This window comes from Piliocolobus tephrosceles, chromosome X, assembly GCF_002776525.5.
Source record: "Piliocolobus tephrosceles isolate RC106 chromosome X, ASM277652v3, whole genome shotgun sequence".
Taxonomy (NCBI): Eukaryota; Metazoa; Chordata; class Mammalia; order Primates; family Cercopithecidae; genus Piliocolobus; species Piliocolobus tephrosceles.
Window position 1 is genome coordinate 44,374,059 of NC_045455.1, and position 21,411 is coordinate 44,395,469.

A 21,411-nucleotide genomic window follows, 5' to 3' on the forward strand; every position below is an offset into this window, starting at 1 on the left:
AAAGAACTTTTATATCACAGTGTAGGAGCAAGCTGGAGAAATTTCATTTATGTGAGTCGTTTCTGTATGAAGCTATAAACTTTTTTTAAACCAAAAGCTGTCATGGTTTCTTGTAGAATAATAAAGATAATAAAGATATCCATTTTAATTGATTCTTTTCATTGTTTAATAAAATTGCTTTGTTTGATTGCTGAAGAATTTGAATTGCGTTTTCATTACCCACTTCTGAACAATTTACTCTAAGATCCAGACAGTATTGAGCTAATGAGTTTGAATTTATATTGAACCTTAACTGTCTTCATGAAGTAAATGGAAAAAAATCATGGCAGTCACTAAGTATTCTTCATTAAAAACTATGTCGTAGAGATTTTACAATGAGGCTTTTAGGAGAGCTAAAGCATTAAATTGGAGTTTTACCAACTCTGCTGTTTCTATGCATATTATATGAAAATATGGTTTTTTTTTTAAGAAATAAAACAGTCATGAGCTAATAGAGATATTACAGAAATTTCCTCTAAGTGAATAGTTTGTATTTTCAACAGATTCAGTTAAGGAATAAATAAATATTGAATTAATTTAATTTAGGAGGACATTGAAATTGAAATGATTTATAAACACCTTCCAAGGAGTATTCTAATAAGGTATTTCGTGATCTTTTAAAATCCAAGGCATTGCCACCAATATTGAAATGCAGGTCCTCAAATGAGTGACATTGACATGGAGACATAAATGTATGTTTCTCTTTATTGAAAACAAGTGATGTATTTATTCACACAAACATGCATGCATATTTAATTTTTGCTATGGCATTATATTCTATAAAGTGATCTTTTGTGTTCTCTGTACAATGTCTAACCAAGCTGGACATTTAATGGCTCCATTTTTAGGATTTGCTGTGTAATGAACTTAGGCACTTTATTTGATGGCTAGGATGTCATTTACTACAAGGATAACTTTACATTCTATAAATATTAGTGTGTTTCAGTTCCAAGGAGTAATTAATTATCTAGTTAATATACTAGAGACCATTTAACATTAAGCTGGATAGCCAACACAGTGTTAGACTGCACCACGAGATTAAATGTTGCAGAAATATTATTTGTTAAAATTTTGAGATCCTATATAAGAAACAGAAAATCAAAAAGAATGTGTAGCTTAGGGGAAATTTACTTACCTCAGCTTATTTCCCTAGAAATCAGTTTTCCAACTCCAAATGTGATATATTTTTTAAAACGTCATTTTAAATTAGTCGTTGGAAGATTTGGAATAATATTATATCCAAGTAATTTATATTCATTCCCCACAGGCAGCAGTGATGGTTCCTGGGATAAGGAAACACTGCCCTCTTCCCCATCCCAGGGACCTCAGGCCTCTGTAACCCAGCCCCGCTTGCCTGGAGCACGTAGTCTTCCACTTAGTCATCCTCTCAACCATCTTCAGCAGAGCCACCTTCTGCCAAATGGTACGATGGCATTTTTTAGCATTAAAAAATCGTAGTTTTAAAAATTGTAATTATCAGTTGGCAAAATAAGACATAATAAAGAGATATACTATATTTACATAACTAATTGGGATAAGTTAAAGAAAACCCTAGTATTTTAAGCAAGATTCAGACTGATTACAGGAATAATATAGCAAAGAATTGACCATTTGTATTAAACACAGGAAAAGTTAGGAAATGATAAACCATGGGACCAAACCAAATAGCTATAAGCCTAGTTTCCCTGAGTAGTGAGTGAAATTTTTGCATACGACGAGGAAAAATATTTTTTCTTTGACTACCAACATTAGAAAACTTTTAAATGTTTCAATTTTTACTGATTTATGCCCTCCAGAGCAATGATGATATATGTGCATTTTTTATAGGACTGGAACTTCCTTTTATGATGATGCCCCACCCTCTAATACCTGTCAGCCTACCTCCAGCGTCTGTCACCATGGCAATGAGCCAGATGAACCACCTCAGCACCATTGCAAATATGGCGGCAGCAGCACAAGTTCAGAGTCCCCCATCCAGAGTCGAGACATCAGTTATTAAGGTAATTTTTTTTATATGCAATTATTTTGGCATGTTCATCTTAAGCCACCATCTCTTAATCCGTTTTTCTTATTCCATAGGTACATTTGAACTCTAAAAAGCTAAGTAATAGTAAATAGATTGTTAAAAGAGTAGCAAGTGGCCCCAGGGGCACACTACTTACTTAGGCAGGCTAGGGTTGCTTTAAATTCTCTATATATCTATTAAGATAGAGAAAAATATAGGACGTTAAATGTTGTAGTTGAAATTGTCTGTGTTCTTACATGGGTAGTTGTGTGTATGTGTGTGTGGTGTTATGAGCATTTATGTGAGGAGAATCAGAAGACCAGAAGGGATAAATTCTGCCACTTTCTAGCTCTGTCACCTTAGACTTGTAATTTAATCTTCCTGATTCTAGTAAATATCTAATAAAGGCATAATCTAGTGTGGATTATTTTGTAAAAACTAAATGAAGTAATAAAATTGGAAGTTTCCACACATTCAAAAATACACTAAATTGAAGGTAACATTATTGTTATATAAACTTCATATGTGCATATATACACAATTTTGTCTCCTCTGTCCCTGTGTATCTGTGTGTATGTGTGTGAATTGTATGAGATATATACATATATATAAAATCTTTTTCCTTTATATTATTTTAAAGTGTGTACTTACATCAAAATATTTTAAGTGGATTGTCCGATTGGCCAAGGAGTAAGAAATAACAAAAAATTAAGAATAGATTATTGATTTTTAAACTAAGTACAAGATATTTTATGCTTCATGATCATTATTTGACATTACAATTATCCCATTTTTCTGAATACAATACACTTAAATTTTAGGGTAGCCTCTGGAGCACATCTTATATTAAAGGTGTTGTTACTACTTACATACAATGTTGAGTAATATGCAAACAGGAATTTTTCTCATGTTAAAGGCTCTAAAAACAAAGATATATCCCAGATGCCTTGAGCAGTTTCTGTAGTATCAATACCAGAGGAAAAATAACTCAAAGTCTCACAGAAGACCCGGATTAACTACTCAAAGATCGCCACCTGAGAGAACGCCAGTGAGTGCCACATTGATCTCAGCCAAGGAACTGATTAAAAAAAAAAAAAAAAAGACCTTTGAAAACTCTTCTGTAAGAGGGAGATTGTTACCAGATTATTCAATAAGCAAAATATCACTGTATTGTTTGATTTATGATGATGTTTGGTAATAGGTATTATTGAGAATTAAGCACTCTGATTGCCTCACTCATTAAAGTTATCTAGAAGAGGAGTTTGGCTGAGGGAAAAATCCATTTAAGTCTACTCATCATTGTACTCAATGGCTACTTTAAGCAAATGTTACAGGGTACTAAGTATTAATTTATATGATGTGATTATTCTCATTAAAAATATCTGGTTGTGATTACTATAATCATCTCATAATATTAATTATATAATTTTTACTTTCAAAACTAGTAACTATTTAAAATCTCTCATTTAGGTAAGATTTACATTAATAAATAAGGCAAACATATGATAGAAGAGCAGATTTTAGCAGTTTAAAGTCATAATGGGTGTCTAAGTTATGACCTGTAGCTAATATTTGCCTGAGGAATGGCTTACATTTTCCTGCATCCAAAAGTCTTTATTTATATCAGGATACTTGATTTATTTTATTTTGCAATATACATATATTTTTTAAAATAGTAGTGCTATTTGTTAATTAGAATACTTGGGGGAACTCCTTTTAATACATCCTTGGTTGTCAAAGTTTTGATAAGCAGGAGGAAGAAGTTGAGTTTCCTCTGGGAGAAGTCTACAGAAAATAATTTGGGACTCAATGATTAGGAAGTTGGGAACATTCCTGTGTTTTCTTAGATTAAGTTTAGGAATGGAAAGGAGGGGGATATATGAAGAAAGGAAGAAAATACACAAAAAGAGAAGAAAGTGAGGTCGCTTTATGTTTTAAAACATGTGCCAATGCCTACTAAGTCATAGAGATATCTCACTTAGTCTCTTGTTGCAAATATTTTCAGAAACTTCGTTACATGCGGATTAAAGGGAGTTGTGCATTTTGAATGTGTTGATGTAAATGGTAATAGTAGTAGCCAAATAGGAAACAGTGGCTGTAATTGAGAATGATTATAGAAAGTAAAATCTGATAGTTTTTATTGCCAACATCAAAGTGAAGTTCAGTTGGCTGTTGTGGAAGGGCAGAAAGGCCCATTTTTATCATGACACCCTAATTTTGTGAGACAGGCCATTCGTATAGCTTCAAGTTTGATGGTGACAGGTAAAGATTACTGAAAGTAAACACATTTTAAGAAAGGCAGGAGATGATTCTAACAGTTTTAGATGCTTAAAGGCATCCATATAACCTGATAAAAATCAAGTGAGTGTCCTCAGAGAATAAGCGTGAGGAATAGGTCCTCTAAGAAGTTCTAAGTATTAGAGAGAACAAGTTAACAAATCAATCTGTCTAAGTGTATATATTGGTTAACTCTGTAGTTCAGGCAGAGTTTAGTAAACTCACTTAATAGATGTTAATTAAGTTTAGTTTTGGGGAAGTTTTTATTTTCCTCAAATAAAATAATGGACTCTTACATCCCCTGTAACAGCATTGGACACATGTGGGCAACTAGAATAGGGACTACACATTGGTTTGCCTGGGAAGATTCTATTAATAAGTGTGAAGGTCTGTTGCAAGTGAAGTGTTCAATATCAAAGAAGATTGAGTCTATATCTCGGAATTATAAAGCAACTGGAGAAATAGCCTTTAAAGAGAAAATAGAACTTTGAGAGATGTTCTAAATGTTGGAATATACCGTTTACATTTTTTGAGAGTAATGACAAGACTTAAAATTAAAACTGAACCTAAATGCAAATGACAATAAGAATTTGTAGGACAAAAGAGAAGCAAAAATATAGCTTTCAGAGTTACATATTTTAAAAGTATTCTTTGTTTAGCTGTTTCTATGAAGTAGAGGAGCTCCAAATTTTTTTTCATAACATATCTTCAATGCCAGGACATTAAATGGAGCAGAGTCTGAATCCCCAAGCTTCCAATGTTGGGTGAAATCTATTCTGCTGCTGTTTTTATGACCTGTGAGTTAAGAATGGTTTTGCATTTTTAAGTGGTTAGAAAAAAATAGAAAGAAAAATATTTCATGACACATGAGAATTATATGAAATTCAAAATGTAGTGTTGGTAAATAAAGTTTTTCTGGGGATAGAGCCACATCTAAATTTATGTAATGTCTATGGCTATTTTCACATACAAAGACAGAGTGGATTAAAATACTTGCTATTCAGCCTTTTACCAAAAAAGCTTATCGATACCTGTGTTAGACCTCTGATTAACCCAAACCCACATGAATCTCAGGCTATGGAAAAGTGAAGCAGCTCAAACTAAACTCTCAAACACAATAGAGCCAAGTGGAAAAAAAAATTAAAATAATTGAGAATTTAGGGTTGAAAGAATTAAATGCACTGAAGAAAAGAAAACTATATAGATGAAGACTTTCCCACTATGGCATTGTTATTTGCTTTACATGCAAGTGTCCATGAAAGAGTCTGGTCTGCTAAAGTACTAAACTTAGACTTTCTATGGCTGGTTGTATTGAATATAATCAAGATTATTTTGAGGAGGAAATTTACATATACTCTTTAGACAATAATAATTCTAATTAAAATTCCTAGTTGTGTGGATATATGCACAATTCCCCCTCCTCTCTCTAACTCCCTAAATATCTGCAGAGATATATTAAATAATTATAAACTGTACCTGTATTAATTTCTTTTTTTTTTTTTTTTTTTTTTTTTTTTGAGACGGAGTCTGGCTCTGTCACCCAGACTGGAGTGCAGTGGCCGGATCTCAGCTCACTGCAAGCTCCGCCTCCGGGGTTTATGCCATTCTCCTGCCTCAGCCTCCCGAGTAGCTGGGACTACAGGCGCCCGCCACCTCGCCCAGCTAGTTTTTTTGTATTTTTTAGTAGAGACGGGGTTTCGCCGTGTTAGCCAGGATGGTCTCGATCTCCTGACCTCGTGATCCGCCCGTCTCGGCCTCCCAAAGTGCTGGGATTACAGGCTTGAGCCACCGCGCCCGGCCTGTATTAATTTCTTATGTGTCAGTGATGCCCATATACTTTTTCTATTTAGCATTCATAGAACATCAAGCAACTTAGACTTGAGATGTTATGTAATTCGGCTTCCCCCATAATGGAGAAATAATTCCCACATCCTTCTTACTCATTTTCATATATCTAAACTTTTGTAGGATGCTTAATCTATTTTCAGCAAATTTAAGAGTGAGAAGTATATTCATTAATCAAATTAAAATTTGCATCTCAATAGCTTCTACCTTAACTTGGTTATATTTTATTGGAAACAAACTGTCTGCTAATTCTTCAGGGTTCTAGCCATTTCAATATTTAAGCCCTCTGGTTTGGTACCTATAGTGTTTCTGTTTTCTAGGCCAATTATTCTAATTTGTTCTGACTATTCATCTTTTTGGTTGCCTTCTTTTTATTGAAGTTACTCTCTATCCCACCATACTCGAGAATTGAATTGTGCAATGAAGAGACACTAGACATCAACCTCAATTTGGACAATAATCTACAAATCTAGTCATAGTTCTTAAGATTTTGTTTGGTAGCTGAATGTCTGACTGAGTAAATTTCCTGCCTTTCTGACATAAAATTCTGTTAAGTCCATTTTTCTTCATCTTTTATTTGTGTTAGGAATTTTTATTTATCCACATTAAGTTTTTTAGTTTCCATTCCATTGATTTAGGATCTTTAGATACTTTGGAGTATTAACATCCCAAACTATCACATTAGCTATTTATACCACCTTTGTATCATTTCCACATTTTAAAAGGATGTATTCCTTTATTACTTTAAATGATCGAGTAAAATAAACAATATAAATCAAGAGATCAATTTCTGTTATCATTGGAGAATTCTTAATAGGTTGAAATGTTCTATTAATTGATTATCTTAGGTATCATTCATTATGTTACCCAAAATTCTCCTGAATGAATCAATATTTTTCTCAGTTTTTATTTAATAAATTCACAATGTTATAATGATTTTGAAAAGAGCATGCTTGCTGAAATAGAAGTTATATTAAAAGGAAGAAAAGCAGCACTTTTTAGTGATTTGAAGCATGTGTTCTGAAAATAGACTACTTGGATTTGCATTTCGACTTTATCACCTCCAACCAGTGTGACCATAGACAAATTATTTAATATATTTGTATTTGTATGTAATAACAATACTACCCCATTAGGTTGTCATAATGATTAAATTACTATTTATATAATCTTTGGAAGTCTTTCTATACCGACATGATTTTCATCTTATTACTATTTTGTTTTCTCTCCAAGTATCCAAAATCATTTGTTTAAAAGTAAGTTCCAGAATTTTGCAGGGAATCCCTGTCAAGCTTGTGAAATATAGTCATAATTCTATGATGAGACCTCTGTCTCTCTGACTATCTCTTTTTTTTTGTTCTGCTCATTTTACCTAATAAAAATTTTATACACGGCTTTATTTTAGTCAAGGACTTTTGAGGTTTGTAGTGCATAGTATGCAAAGCAGATTTTTAAATGCATTTTAAGATTTTTTTCAGAGATAATGTAGAATTGTTTTTGAGAAATATGACAACATTCAAAGTACACTGCATTGTTGGATACACATCTTTCTTCCTATGACACACTACAGTTTTCTGAAAATAGGGAATATGACTTAAATTTGTTAATTTTCTTTGCTGATCTGTTATGTGTCTCTGTGTGTGTGTGTGAGAGAGAAACTTTGTGACGTTCTCATTTAAAGAATTAAACATTGAAAAATGCAATTTATAATTGTACTCACACTTTAAAGCAAGTTCTTAATGCAATTTATAATTGTACTCATACTTTAAAGCAAGTTCTTAAAATACTATATTAAGAAATAGGACGTTACTTGCATGAAGTTTGAAATGTGAAAAGATTATAAAATCTACAACCAGAGTGACCTAATTCACAAAGTAGAGTGAATCTTAGAGCAATGTGACATCATATACTTTGTTTTTAGTTACAGAATCGTTTATTCTTTGTACAAACATAAACATCTCCGAGTGTATGCAGAACTTTTAGACATAAAGTTTTTCCCAAAAATCTGTTTAATTTTACTTGGTTTTAAAAAATAATTATGTTCTCTTTAGGTTTATTTGAATATTAATATTAAATATGAAAAAAAGATGTTAACCTAAAAAAGAAAGTATTATAACACAACCACCACTAATAAAACATCCAGACCTTGAAATACATCACATGTTTAAATTCATGATTTTATAATAATACTAAAAAAGAAACTCATTGCTCACATTTGGAGAATTTTGGGGGAACTGATGTTTATAAAGGACAATAATGGCTTAAAGATAAATACATGGAAGGGATCAAGCATTTTTCCTGCCTTTTCCATAAAAACTGATCCTAAGAATAACCAAATGATTCATTAGGTAAATTTGTGATCATAGAAACCTTCTAGAAAATAAGTGTGTAGGAAATTGCAAGCCCTAATGAAGTGATGAATTGCAGCCATGATCATCGGTGGTGGCTGGCATCATAAAAGGCAACCAACCAGACATTACGCTCATTATAGAAGCATGAAACACCATCTATGAAGTAATCATACCCCCACACCAACTTGAACCAAGCCCCCAGATGTAACTATGCAGGAAACTCAAGGGTCAAAGGAACATCCGAACGAATGAGACTCATCAAGGGAACTGCAGATGAGAGGCTCATAGTGGTGGTGGCCTGTAAGAGCATACATTTGTGCCTTACTACGTTAAACGTTGACTTTAAACATTTATCATGCAAGAGAGATTGATGCCTTTAAAGGCAGTGCTGGTCAAATCAGCACTTACCTTTTTTTCCTTGTTGTTCTTCCTTCACCTCTATATCCCTTGGCTGTAGTAAAGGAAGAAGTCCTACCTTTTAATTAAGATGCCAGTATTTATTGTCAGATGGCTTTGAATTATAATTCCTGAGTCAAGATTTTATTTTGTTGCTTAAAGTAACTTTATGTTATCAAGTAGCAACCAAAAAATTACAAGGCTATGTGAATTTTCGTACACATTTGGGGAAAATGTAGTTCCCTACCACCAATGAGTAAGTGCAAAAACACAACAGGAGAATAGAGTTAAGTTGTTTCAGATTATATTAAGTTGTTTCACGGGGCCTTGCCAGTTTCATGTTTAGAAAATTTGAGTATTTTTTGAGTTCCATAATCAAAGTTTTTTTAAAAGCTATGTACATTATTGTTTGGGGCTTCCTCAGCTATGGAATCTTGATTTAGGTTGCCTGGTCCTTAACCAGGTGTAAGCATGCTAGCATCGTTGACTGTCTCTTAAAAGTACTTTTTAAGCATTTTTCTGAATACAGGATTCCAATTCTGCTATTTGTCTTCTTTGCACATTTTTCCAAAACAAAGGAATTTGAACACCACTCTTAGTGTGAATGATGTTGCATTTCACTAACAACATTTACCAGGTGTGATATATGCTCCATGGGGAAAATAATTTTTGTCAGTTTTGCTTAATTTTATTAACCAGAGCCTAGATCCTGCCTGGTACATAGTAACTGTTCAGTAAATACTCATTGAACTAATGTATTTAAGCCTGAGTTTTCTTAAAGCTGAGAAGTTTTGGTTATATAAAGTGATGGTCAACTTCATCAATTTTATAAATTAAAAGTTATATGAAGATAACATTTAGGCTGGGCATGGTGGCTCACACCTGTAATCCCAGCACTTTGGGAGGCCTAGGCGAGTGAAACACTTAGACCAGCCTGACCAACGTGGAGAAACCCTGTCTCTACTAAAAACACAAAAAATTAATCAGGAGTGGTGACAGATGCCTGTAATCCCAGTTACTCAGAGGCTGAGGCAGGAGAATTGCTTGAACGGGGAGGTGGAGTTTTCAGTGAGCCGAGACTGTGCCACTGCACTCCAGCCTGGGTGATGGAGTAAGATTCTGACTCAAAAAAACAAACAATAACAACACAAAATTTAGTATTACAAATTGTTTCCCCACTTCTATATCCTATTCAGTTAGGGAATCTCTATTGAAAAACAAAAAATGAAGAGAATTAAAAGGAGAGCAAAATAAATAAAAGCTAAATGAAATAATCCTTTAGAGAAATGAGTTGTGATTATACTTACCCTAAGAAAATATTTTAATTCAATAAAATACAATACATTTTTAAGGTGGAGAGGGGGCAGCTGAGATAATGCAATTTTAAAATGTTTAATTAGTCACGTGTGTAGTACTGAACATTTTACACTTTCTATTTTAGAATTTGAGTACATTGTTTCTGAATTCTATTTTTGATTCTGAATTATCCTACAGGCCGAATACTTCTTGTTCTACCCAGAGGCAAAAGTACAGGTTTTCCTTTGTTGTTCTTCTGTTACTATTAGTTTATTAGTATGACCTTTTTTCAGTGAAAGAGTGCTTCTCTTAAATTTTCATTTATTATTGTGGTGAGTTTTATAAAGATGGAACTTTGCAAAATATTGTGTTTTATTGATTAGTGAAATTGATGCAAGACTATAAAGGAGTGTGTTGAAGTATTAAATTAAATATTCTTCCTCTCTGTCCTGCTTCAGCCCCTTATTGGAGGTTAAAGGGTATTACACAAATGAAATGATAAATCCAGTTTACATAGTTTTCTTATAGACATTGAACTGCTTCTTTCTTATTATGTCTGAATAAAACTCATTATCTATTTTGTTTCAATAATAATTATGAGATTCCCTCCTAAGCAATTCTTTATTGTCTCCATTATTCTCCATCTTATAGAATACTCTGGAAAGGCAAGCATATAAATATGATAAAAGAATTAAGCTGTTGAAATAAATTAATTTATTGTGCAACAATGTATTCAAATCTTACTTGCTGAATGGATTTTACTTTAATGAAATTCTTCAAAGAACAATATATTAGGTTCCAAAGATTGAAATTATACATTAAGTAAAATGACTGAATATGTTGTGTGTCAATTTATAGAAAGTTTCAATTGAATAGTTAAGCTTTTAAATCATAAAAATTTGCATAAATTAAAATATTCTCTTCAAATAACAGTATTAATTGTCCTTGTATCCTTTGTTCTTGAACACAAAACTACAATTAAAGCAAAAACTAAGTTAAATGTAAATTAAATACCATAATTTTACTTATACATATTTACTGAGCTTTAAATTATGCTTTTAAAATGCATTTTACATGAAGATTTTAATCTAATTTATTTTTACTTAGTATATTATATCTTTTTAAGAGTATTTTGGATGTGTAAATGAATAACGGAACAATTCATGAATTAAAGGGTTGATCACAGACAATGTTGACATTTAAATACATTGACTAATAAAGCATTTTTCTAGTTATATGGGAAATGTTAAAATAAACAAGGAATTATTTTAATGGCATAATCATTGTTTCCAGAGATTTATGCATTAAGTATTTAAATATTTTATGAGTTAAATATTTCAGAAAAATTATATTCTCATGCTTTCCGTTAGCACTACTAAGAAATCTATTATGACAGGAAAATCAGACTTGCAAAATCATTTTAGAGAGACTGATTTATTTCAAGATTGCACTTTGTCTGTTCAGCCAAACATATGCATTAATATAATTATTAAGAAAAATATTAAAATTTATTGAAAGGTAAGCATGATGTGAGTGACCTTTGGAATAAAATAGAATGGTTAATTTAGAAAATTCTGTTCATACAAAAAAATAGCAATGCATTTTCTTAAATACACACCATGTATTTCTGTGTAACCCAATTGTTAACAGTTACATGTATTAGGAATTAGCTCTAAAGCTTAGACAAACTATGCTTCTATTAGAATTTCAAGAAATCAAAATTAGACTTTAAGAGTATATCTCTGGCTCTGTATGCAGTTTGCTGCAGTATTGTTTCTTAATATAGTTATACAAATTATAAAGGAGTTCTACATATATAGCCTTATGAATGCATCCTCTATAATAAGTGTGCAAATACTTCAAAACCATACAAAACTAAACTTTTGAATTATGGTTGGCTACACACAAGCCAAGATTATCCTTTGATTTGTGATTACAATGATTTAATATGAGCATATTGCCATTTGAAGCTTCTTTATAGTTTAGGGTAATTATAATTAGAAAACAGGAAGTAAGTTTTGAAATCCAGATGTGAAGTTTCTGCTCTTTTAAGTCATATACATGTTTTGTTGTTGTTGTTGTTGTTTCGTTTTGTTTTGTTTTGAGATGGAGTCTCGCTCTGTCACCCAGGCTGGAGTGCAGTGGTGCTATCTCAGCTCACTGCAAGCTCCGCCTCCCAGGTTCACGCCATTCTCCTGCCTCAGCCCCCCAGTAGCTGGGAGGAGGCGCCCGCCACCAAGTACGGCTAATTTTGTGTATTTTTAATAGGGACGGGGTTTCACCGTGTTAGCTAGGATGATCTTGATCTCCTGACCTCGTGATCTGCCCACCTTGACCTCCCAAAGTGCTGGGATTACAGGCGTGCCACCACGCCCGCCCTACATGTTTGTTTTTTAAAACTGTTGGTCGTTTGTTTGCCTTAGACATTTTAAAACCATACATGCTTCATTTAGTTAGTTTGGAAAAATAACTGCTAATACATTCATTTTCCATGTTACCTGTGATAAAGATTTCAAAACATCTTAATCTGCAATCTGTAAAGTTGGATGCCGTCTTTCTGTAGTATCCTAGCGTGTAACAAATGCATGCATGTTATAAACTTATCTAAACAAGTTAGTTTTAAATTTTAATATCTGGGATGTGTGTGTTTGTCTTTGACCCCCTGCCGCCCTTGTTTTCTCTCTCCTCTCCCCATCTCTTCTCTCTGTCTCTTTCTCTCTCTCCCTCCCACTGTCCTTATTTTCGTATTTGCAGTATTTCAAGTGGAAACCCCACATAACTTGAGATGGAAAATATATTACATGTTGCTTACATTTACCTACATATCAATTTTGCTATTTGCAGAAAATAAAGCACTTAATTGTTAATCCCTGAACAATTATGGTAAAGGGCTAATGCTTTTTAGTGTAATACTAACAATACATCTGCCTTCTGTGGGGGTTTATTGTCTTTTACAGAAGCCTGTCAGCACATATTAGCCCTGTCCAAAAACTCTTAAAGTTCAGCAAGTAATCATTACGACAAGATTCTAATATGCATTGCAACTGTTGAGATTAAAATTTAATTGACCTCTTTTTTTCTTTTCCTTTACAATATTGTTTTATCATGAAGTTTCTTATAGCACTTTTTTTGTTGTTGTTAAATTCCATGGAATATATGTTAGGAAACCATTTTATGACATGGATTTGGGAAAAGGGCTTGGCTATTTTTTTCTGGTTATTTTCATTTTATTTCTCATGGTCTTCAAAAGGAAGTCTAAGCATATCTGTTGAAGATGTTTATTGGCAATGTACACCATTGAAAAATTAAAAGAGTGTGACTAAAGTACAGCTCAATCTTGTTTCCATATTAAAATAGGGAGAGCTTTAAAAAATACTGAAATCTGGGTCCCATTTTAGTCTTAGTATATTAGTTTTCTAGGGCCACTATAATAAAGAATCAGAAACTGGGTAGCTTAAAACCACAGAAATTTATTGTCTCACATTATTGGAGTCTAGAAGTCCAAAATCAGGACTTCATAAGGGCCAAGCTCCCTCTGAGATTCTAGGTAGAATCTTTCGCTGTCTTTGTATAGCTTCTGCTAGCAGCTGGCAATCATTGCTATTCCTTGGCTTGAAGCTGTATAAGTTTAATCGCTTCCTCTATGGTCACATGACATTCTTCCCTCCTATCTTCACATCTACTTCTAAGGACACGAATCACGTGGGTTTAAAAGCCACCCTAATCTAGTGTGTTCTCATCTTAACTAATTATGTCTGCAAAGACTCAGTTTTCAAATACATTCATATTGATAGCGACCAAAGGTTAGGGCTTCAACAAATCTTTTTGGGGGACACAATTAAGCCATAATCCTCAGTAAACCAGAATCTCTGGGAATGAAACTGAAGCATAAGCACATTTAAGAACATGCTAGGTGATTCTGATGTGCAGCCAGATTTCAAACCATCACGGTGCTGATGGAATCACTTTGACCAAAGATGAGCATGATCATCAATCTCACTGGCACTACAAAGCCTGGAGCCTCCTCTTTGTTTTCCATATTAAGTTAACATTGACATTTTGGAAATATTAGCCTCCTACAGGCCAGTTACATTTTAGATTGGCCTTTTTTTTTTTTTTACCTCTATTTCATATTTGTGTATCTTCACCCTAATAAGGAATAGTGTACTTCTTATTTATAAGTACATTATACATCTACATACTTTATGTAGTTTTCTTCCACACTTTTTACTATTTATTAATTATTGCAAAGGCATCAAGACCTGTGTCTGTTAATAACTGAGGGTATAAATATTTTGCTGCTCCAAGTAGAAAATGTTCACCAATGGGTACCTTCTTTCTTAATCTGTAATTCCATTTATAATAGCTAATTGGAGACATTTATATAATCTACTTATAGATTTGTCTAATGGAGAATGCACAGAACTTGGAGAGGGAGGTTTGGAATGACACAAGAGTGTTGACATAAAATAGAGTATCAGGAAACACAGTACCAAGTTTCCCTGGGACATAATTGATACATGTTTCATAAATGTGCCCTTAATACATTTATGTGGTTGAGTTGAAGCTAGATGTGGTAGGTACTCTGAGAATTATTTAAACCAAAGAAAAATATTCCAATATTAAATAAGAATCCACTTCCGTGATGCCTTAAAATGTGACTGAGTATGTGCAGAGCAGTGCCAGGATGGAATACCTGTTAAAAACTCCTCTGGTATTATTATTATGGTCAGTCATGTTGATAATGTGTTTATTACATGATCTTTAGATACTTGCGGAAACACAGGAATATATTTAAAGATTTCTTCAAAATGATTATAAATAATACTTGTTTATTCTCCAAGACCTTTGTTGTCTAATGGGTTCTTATTTGGATATTTTTGGGTGTCTTCTTAGGGCTTACTTTTTCTCCAGAGTAGACTGCCATTTGCCATTACTGCAGTCGTGCTTACCTGTAGAACCATAGTTTCATAAATCATCTTTTTCTACTTTATTTGGCTTTGCTCAAGATAAATGTATCTTTTAGTACAGTTAAATGCTGATGAAATAAAGTGTTTATTCTCTTTACATTTCTTACTGTATTGAGAAAACCAACATTCATTAAGTAAAGGTTCATCGTATTTAACGTCTTTTCTACCCTCCTTCCCTCCCTCGCTGGTGCAGGAGCGTGTTCCTGATAGCCCCTCACCTGCCCCCTCTCTGGAGGAGGGGAGAAGGCCTGGCAGTCACCCATCATCACATCGCAGCAGCAGTGTGTCCAGCTCCCCTGCACGGACTGAAAGCTCTTCTGACAGAATCCGTAGGTCTTATACTTCTACTTGTCACCATTTTAAACTTTATTAGGGTTCGGCTGGCTTTTCTAATCAACATGCCCTCATTCCAAATAGATCTCAGATGGATCATGTTCTGAAGCTCTGTAGCAATAGCCATCTCTCAAAATTATGTTTCCCAGTTCGTAATATCATGAGGTATGATACCACATTAACAGGTCCTGATATAAATTTTCTCTATTTGATGCCACCTATAAAGATTTGAGCTATGAAACAGAGAAAATAAGTAACCTTTTGGATTGGTTTCTGAAGTAAACACAACCAATTCTCAAATATCTAGTGTCTTGGTACACTGTTTATAGATTATTCAACATCATTCCTCGAATACTACCAGGACATTTTTGTAATTCACTGACTTTTAAATTTTATCCATGTGTTAATGGAGATAACCACGAAGAGAAATGAGTTAAATTCAAAATAATACATTTTAAAAACATACATTTCTAAGTCATTCAGGTGGTCAATGAATAAAAGAATTTGAAATTAGCTAAGTTTGAGAATTTGAATTAGTAATAATCAATAATGCATACTATTGCCATATATTGTTATTATTAAAATTTGAAAAGTAAGACTGTATGTTATTTTATTACATTTTCACAATATTTAACCTTGGTACTTACGACCAAGAAAATGAAGAATAAAGTTAAAATGCCATCAAATTAACAAGTGATTTTTGTGTCTATACAATAATCTCAGATTATTCTTTTGATAAATGACTATATTAAAAGAGAATATCTTGTTTGATAAAACCTATATATTTTCCTTATTTTCAGAATTTAGCTATTATTTTAGAGATGGAATATATGTTACGAAACCATTTTATGACATGGATTTGGGAAAAGGGCTTGTCTATTTTTTTCTGGTTATTTTCATTTTATTTCTCATGGTCTTCAAAAGGAAGTCTAAGCATATCTGTTGAAGATGTTTGTAGCATAAACTTCATCTAATTATACAAAATTTGTTTAAGTTATTTGGTTGTTGAGAATATTTTCATAATAGGAAAGCATTTTCTAGAAAGTGACTTAATAGGTTATAAAGGAATGTACGCATAAAGTGAAAATTGTTGATCTGGGAGCCATTGAAGAGGATAAAGATTAAGTTAAATGCTATGTAAGTAATTATAAATAAAAGATAGTCAATTATTGGAAATTATATAGTTCAACATAATACTAAATATATATACTTGCTTTGGCCTGGCTGAAACTTTCCTTAACTTTATAACTTTATACACAATTTTAAAATAGTTTTCAAATAAAATATTTACTGCATATTTTTATGGTACGTTGACACTAGAATCAGAAAGTTAATGATAAATATTGGCTTCATTATAATATATTGTCATTGGAAAGGTGCTGTCCTAGAGAAAAAAAAATTTGGAACAAAATGAAAATGATGGACAGATTGGGGAAGATTTGAAAGAGTTTTGTTATACATTCATGTTATTTTTTTAATGGTTATATTATTTTTTAAAAATTTTGATAGAAACAAAGGAGACATTTTTATATGCCTGGATGCCATAATTGTTGAAATGGAAATACAGCCACATTCACACACATATGCATATATATGCATATATGTGTTACATATTACTTTAAAATAATTTTAGAAAATTTTCAAATATACAAATCACTCTTACACATTTGTCATCCTGATTTACCTCGTCAATCAACCAATCGAGGTCTCTGAAAGTGATATCTCAATGAAGGCATAATGTCACCTAGGGCTTCTATCATAGATTTAATACAACTTTACTCAGATTTGTCATTGTTTATCTTCTACAAATAAGAACATTATTTTACATAACAGAAAAATGATCAAAATCAGGAAGATAACATTATTATAGTACTAAAATTTGAACTACAGTTTTTATTTAAATTGCACTGGTTTTCCCACCAATATTTTTTAAAGTAAGATTTTTTTTTTTCTAGGTACAAAAGCCAATCTATGATCACACACTACAATTAGTTGTCATATTCTCTTAGTATTATTTAATCTGGAACAGTTCCTTAGTCCATTTTGTCTTTCAGTAACTTTTTTTTTGTTTGTTTTTGAGTACAGGCCAGGCCATTTATTTTGTAGAATGTCCCTCAGTTTGGATTTTTTTATGCTTCCTTTTGATTAGGCTTAGGTTATGGATGTTTGGCGAGAATCACACAGCTGTGATAGTGTGTCCTTCCTAGTGAATCATTTCAGGAGACACACATTTCTACCATGCCAGCAATAACTTTATCACTTTCTTAAGGTGGTGACTACCAGGTTTCTCTATTGAAATATTACTTGTTGTCGTTGTTGTTCTTTACCTTTGGAGATAGTGAATGTCTGGTGAGAAAATATCTTAAGACTATGCAAATATTCTCTTCTTAAACAAACTTCCACTCACTAGTTTCAGAATTATCCCTTGATCCCTGAAGCAATTATTATTAATGATGTTTGCCAAATGGCAATTTCTACTGTATTATTCTTATATTTTAAAAATTTATATTTTCCAGATAAAAATCTTGTTTTATGCAAAGTAAAAATAAAGTGAGGTGATGTCATTTTCAGTATTTTCTGCATATTCTGATGAATTATCATGTTTATCAGTTATCACAGTGTTTTTAGGGATAGATTACAAATTTAAAGTTAGACTATTATATTAATATTATATTTACTGTTGAGTCCAAAAAGAGTTTAACTGACTTATTGGAACCTTGTGTGTTATGGTGTTTTTGTGTTTTGTTTTGTTTGTTTTCGGGTATAACAGCAGTCCATCAGAATGGGTTGTCCATGAACCAGATGCTGATGGGCTTATCACCAAATGTACTCCCTGGGCCCAAAGAGGGAGATTTGGCTGGTCATGACATGGGACATGAGTCAAAAAGGATGCATATTGAAAAAGGTAATGTATGATTATATATTCCTTGTTTTTCCTGATTCAATACATTTTAGAACTAGATTTTAATCACAGAATGAAGTCTGTCTCTACATCATGTAAAAAAGAAAAAGCATATAAATGTTTTTAAAATCTACAATATAAAGTACAAATTAAACCTATTCAACAAAAAAATAGATATGAATGAAGACCTGCTGCACTTCTCTTATACAACAGGTAAGTTACAATTTAGTTACCAGTACATTAAAAGAAAAAGTCCCAACTGTTATTTCTCAGTTCCTAAAGGATCTGCTATTTGACTTTTTCAATGCCTTCAGGGTCACTGTCATTTTACTTAGCATGATACAACAATAACAGTATCAAAAGGGTTACTCTGCCTTCTTTTGAATTAGAAAAACAGTTTACAGACCAATAAGGAAACAGAAATATATTTTGTACATCAATGTACTAGTAGTTGTCAAAATAGTTGTCAAAATATACCAAGAAAGGCCAGGTACTACATAGCTAAAAAAGTTTCTTATATTTTGTTAATGTCAACCAAACCTGTTTTCACAGGCAAAATGTGTATTTTCATGCCTTATTTGATAATGTCATGAAAAAATCAAAATATGATTTTAGTCAGCATATTAGAAATTTATTCTTGGAGATGCAAATACATATTTTCAAATTTTAAATGTTAAATTGTGAATATAAGAATCTTCCCACCTATCTTTTATTTTAACTTAATATTTTCAAACTTTATAAATATAGATAGGATAATTTGCTTATCTTTTTTTGACAAAGCCATCAAATAATCAGTGTTGTGAAAAAGGGTTATTTATTTTGAAAACAAAAGGGACACAATTAATCAGCTGTCAACATGGAAAGGAAATAAAATTGGGTATTTAAATAATTGAATAGGAATAAATGCGTGGAGGGAGATTAAGTTAAGGAGGGGTACCTTCTTCCCACCAAAAAGACTACTCACATAAAAGTAAAAATGCTTACATAAAACATTTCCTTTTCAGCATAAAAATAGCTCTGCTAAATCCCTTAGGGAGAAAGAGTATATTTCTACAAATTAGATTATTTGAGTTATGGAATGTCAGTGAGAAAACACAATCTAGGTACTAACGTTAGCATCTAGGCATAATTGAGAAACAGAGGCATTAATAAAATTTTTATGTTATTTATTGTGAAACTTGATATCAGGTGTTATTTGTATTAACTATTCTAATGTAGTGCATGACTAGGTCAGATTGTCTCTGAATTTTTAACTTACATTTTTTTCACGATCTCTTCATTAACGATAAAGAAGAATGTCATATATATTATCCATCATATTTATTTTGACCTATACCTTTGATATTTAATCAAAAATCCATGCATAGCAGTATTGTAAAAATTAGTATAGTGGGGCTGGGTGTACTGGCTCACACCGGTAATCTCAGCACTTTGGGAGGCTGAGGCGGGCAGATCACGAGGTCAGGAGTTGAGACCAGCCTGACTAATATGGTGAAACCCCGTCTCTACTAAAAATACAAAAATCAGATGGGCGTGATGGTGCGCGCCTATATTGGGAGGCCGAGGCAGAAGAATTACTTGAACCCTGGAGGCAGAGGTTACAGTGAGCTGAGATCGTGCCCCTGCACTGCAGCCTGGGTGACAGAGTGAGGCTCCATGTCAAAAAAAAAAAATAGTATAGTGGTAAAACATAAAGTTTCATCAAAGACTCAAGTTTTAAGTAATGATATTTAAATATAATAATTAATTTTACGGGTTTCACAATCGTTCTCCACTAGGGTTGAGCTAAAGAATAAAGCCCTACAGAAAATTATTTGAGTCACTCTTTTCTCAATTTTCCCTTACATACTATTTACCAAGTTTAACTTGGGATGCCTAAGAAGAAAGTTAATTTATGTTATATGATGAATGTCAGGATATTAGAGCTAAATTCTCTTGCAGCACCATGATAGAGAAGGGCTAAGAGAAATATACAAGTCCAGGGGTGGTAGCGAAGAGAAAAATACAAAGGAACGACCAGTACTAAAATTGGAATGACAGATCTCACTAGAATTTTTGGTGGAGAGCTTTGTGCAACATTATCCTTTGAATTGACCTATATTTTTCATAACTATTCCTTTTTCATATGTCATTATTTCAATCTATTTATTATTATTATAATTTTGCCAACATGGAGCAGTTTTTGAAATAATATACTAGATTGATTTAGGCATGTTTTAAAGTATTTGCTTTGTTATTTGGAAGTTATTTCTTCATTGCTATCCTTCCACTACTAGAATGTAAGCTGCTTAGGAGTCATCTGTGTACTGCATTTGCTTTAAACAGACTAGGCAGTCTTTGAGTGCCTACTGATCTGGGCTGAATTTCTAGAAGATTCTAAGAGACAGACAAGAGTTAAAATAACTGTGGAGATCACATGCTTTAAGGATTAATAGTAAGGCCAAAGGTGAAATTATCTGACCTTCAGAAAGCACATTTATATGAAACACGTTAGAACATTCTGACCACGAATATACATAAAAACTTACTATATCACTAATGGTACTTACATCAAGGTTTTCTAAATTGTTTTGCTGTAAGAACAAAGTCCTTGACTGTAGCCCAAAAGTTTCCCAATATTTTGACATATATTTTATGGTGACAAATAAATTTTTAAGATTCTCCCTAGAAATGTGATTTCAAATGTGTATATGTAATCCCAAAATTTTAATAGATTTTGATACTATTCTAGTAAGTGTTTTATTATGGATGCTTTTCTCTTGTGTATACTTTCTTTTATCTAGTTTTTAGCATAGTGAATTAATAGTAAATATTCATGGGCTTTCTAGATTGTTAGAGACTACTAAATTAAAAATTGTGGCTGGGTGCGGTGGCTCAAGCCTGTAATCCCAGCACTTTGGGAGGCCGAGATGGGCGGATCATGAGTTCAGGAAATCGAGACCATCCTGGCTAACACGGTGAAACCCCGTCTCCACTAAAAAATACAAAAAACTAGCC

At 32.7% G+C, this 21,411-nt stretch overlaps 1 protein-coding gene across 2 annotated transcripts in view; it reads left to right on the forward strand.

Moving 5' to 3' along the window:
• The window catches only part of DACH1 (dachshund family transcription factor 1), a 433,898-nt gene that overhangs the window by 294,260 nt on the left and 118,227 nt on the right, over positions 1–21,411 (forward strand). The window contains exons 4-7 of one of the 2 annotated variants that reach the window (XM_023186484.3): positions 1,307–1,462; positions 1,867–2,039; positions 15,373–15,508; positions 18,283–18,417. In XM_023186484.3, the coding sequence (XP_023042252.1) occupies positions 1,307–1,462; positions 1,867–2,039; positions 15,373–15,508; positions 18,283–18,417 (600 nt within the window). The remainder of the gene's footprint in view (positions 1–1,306; positions 1,463–1,866; positions 2,040–15,372; positions 15,509–18,282; positions 18,418–21,411) is intronic. The other variant, XM_023186494.3, reaches the window with a different exon arrangement.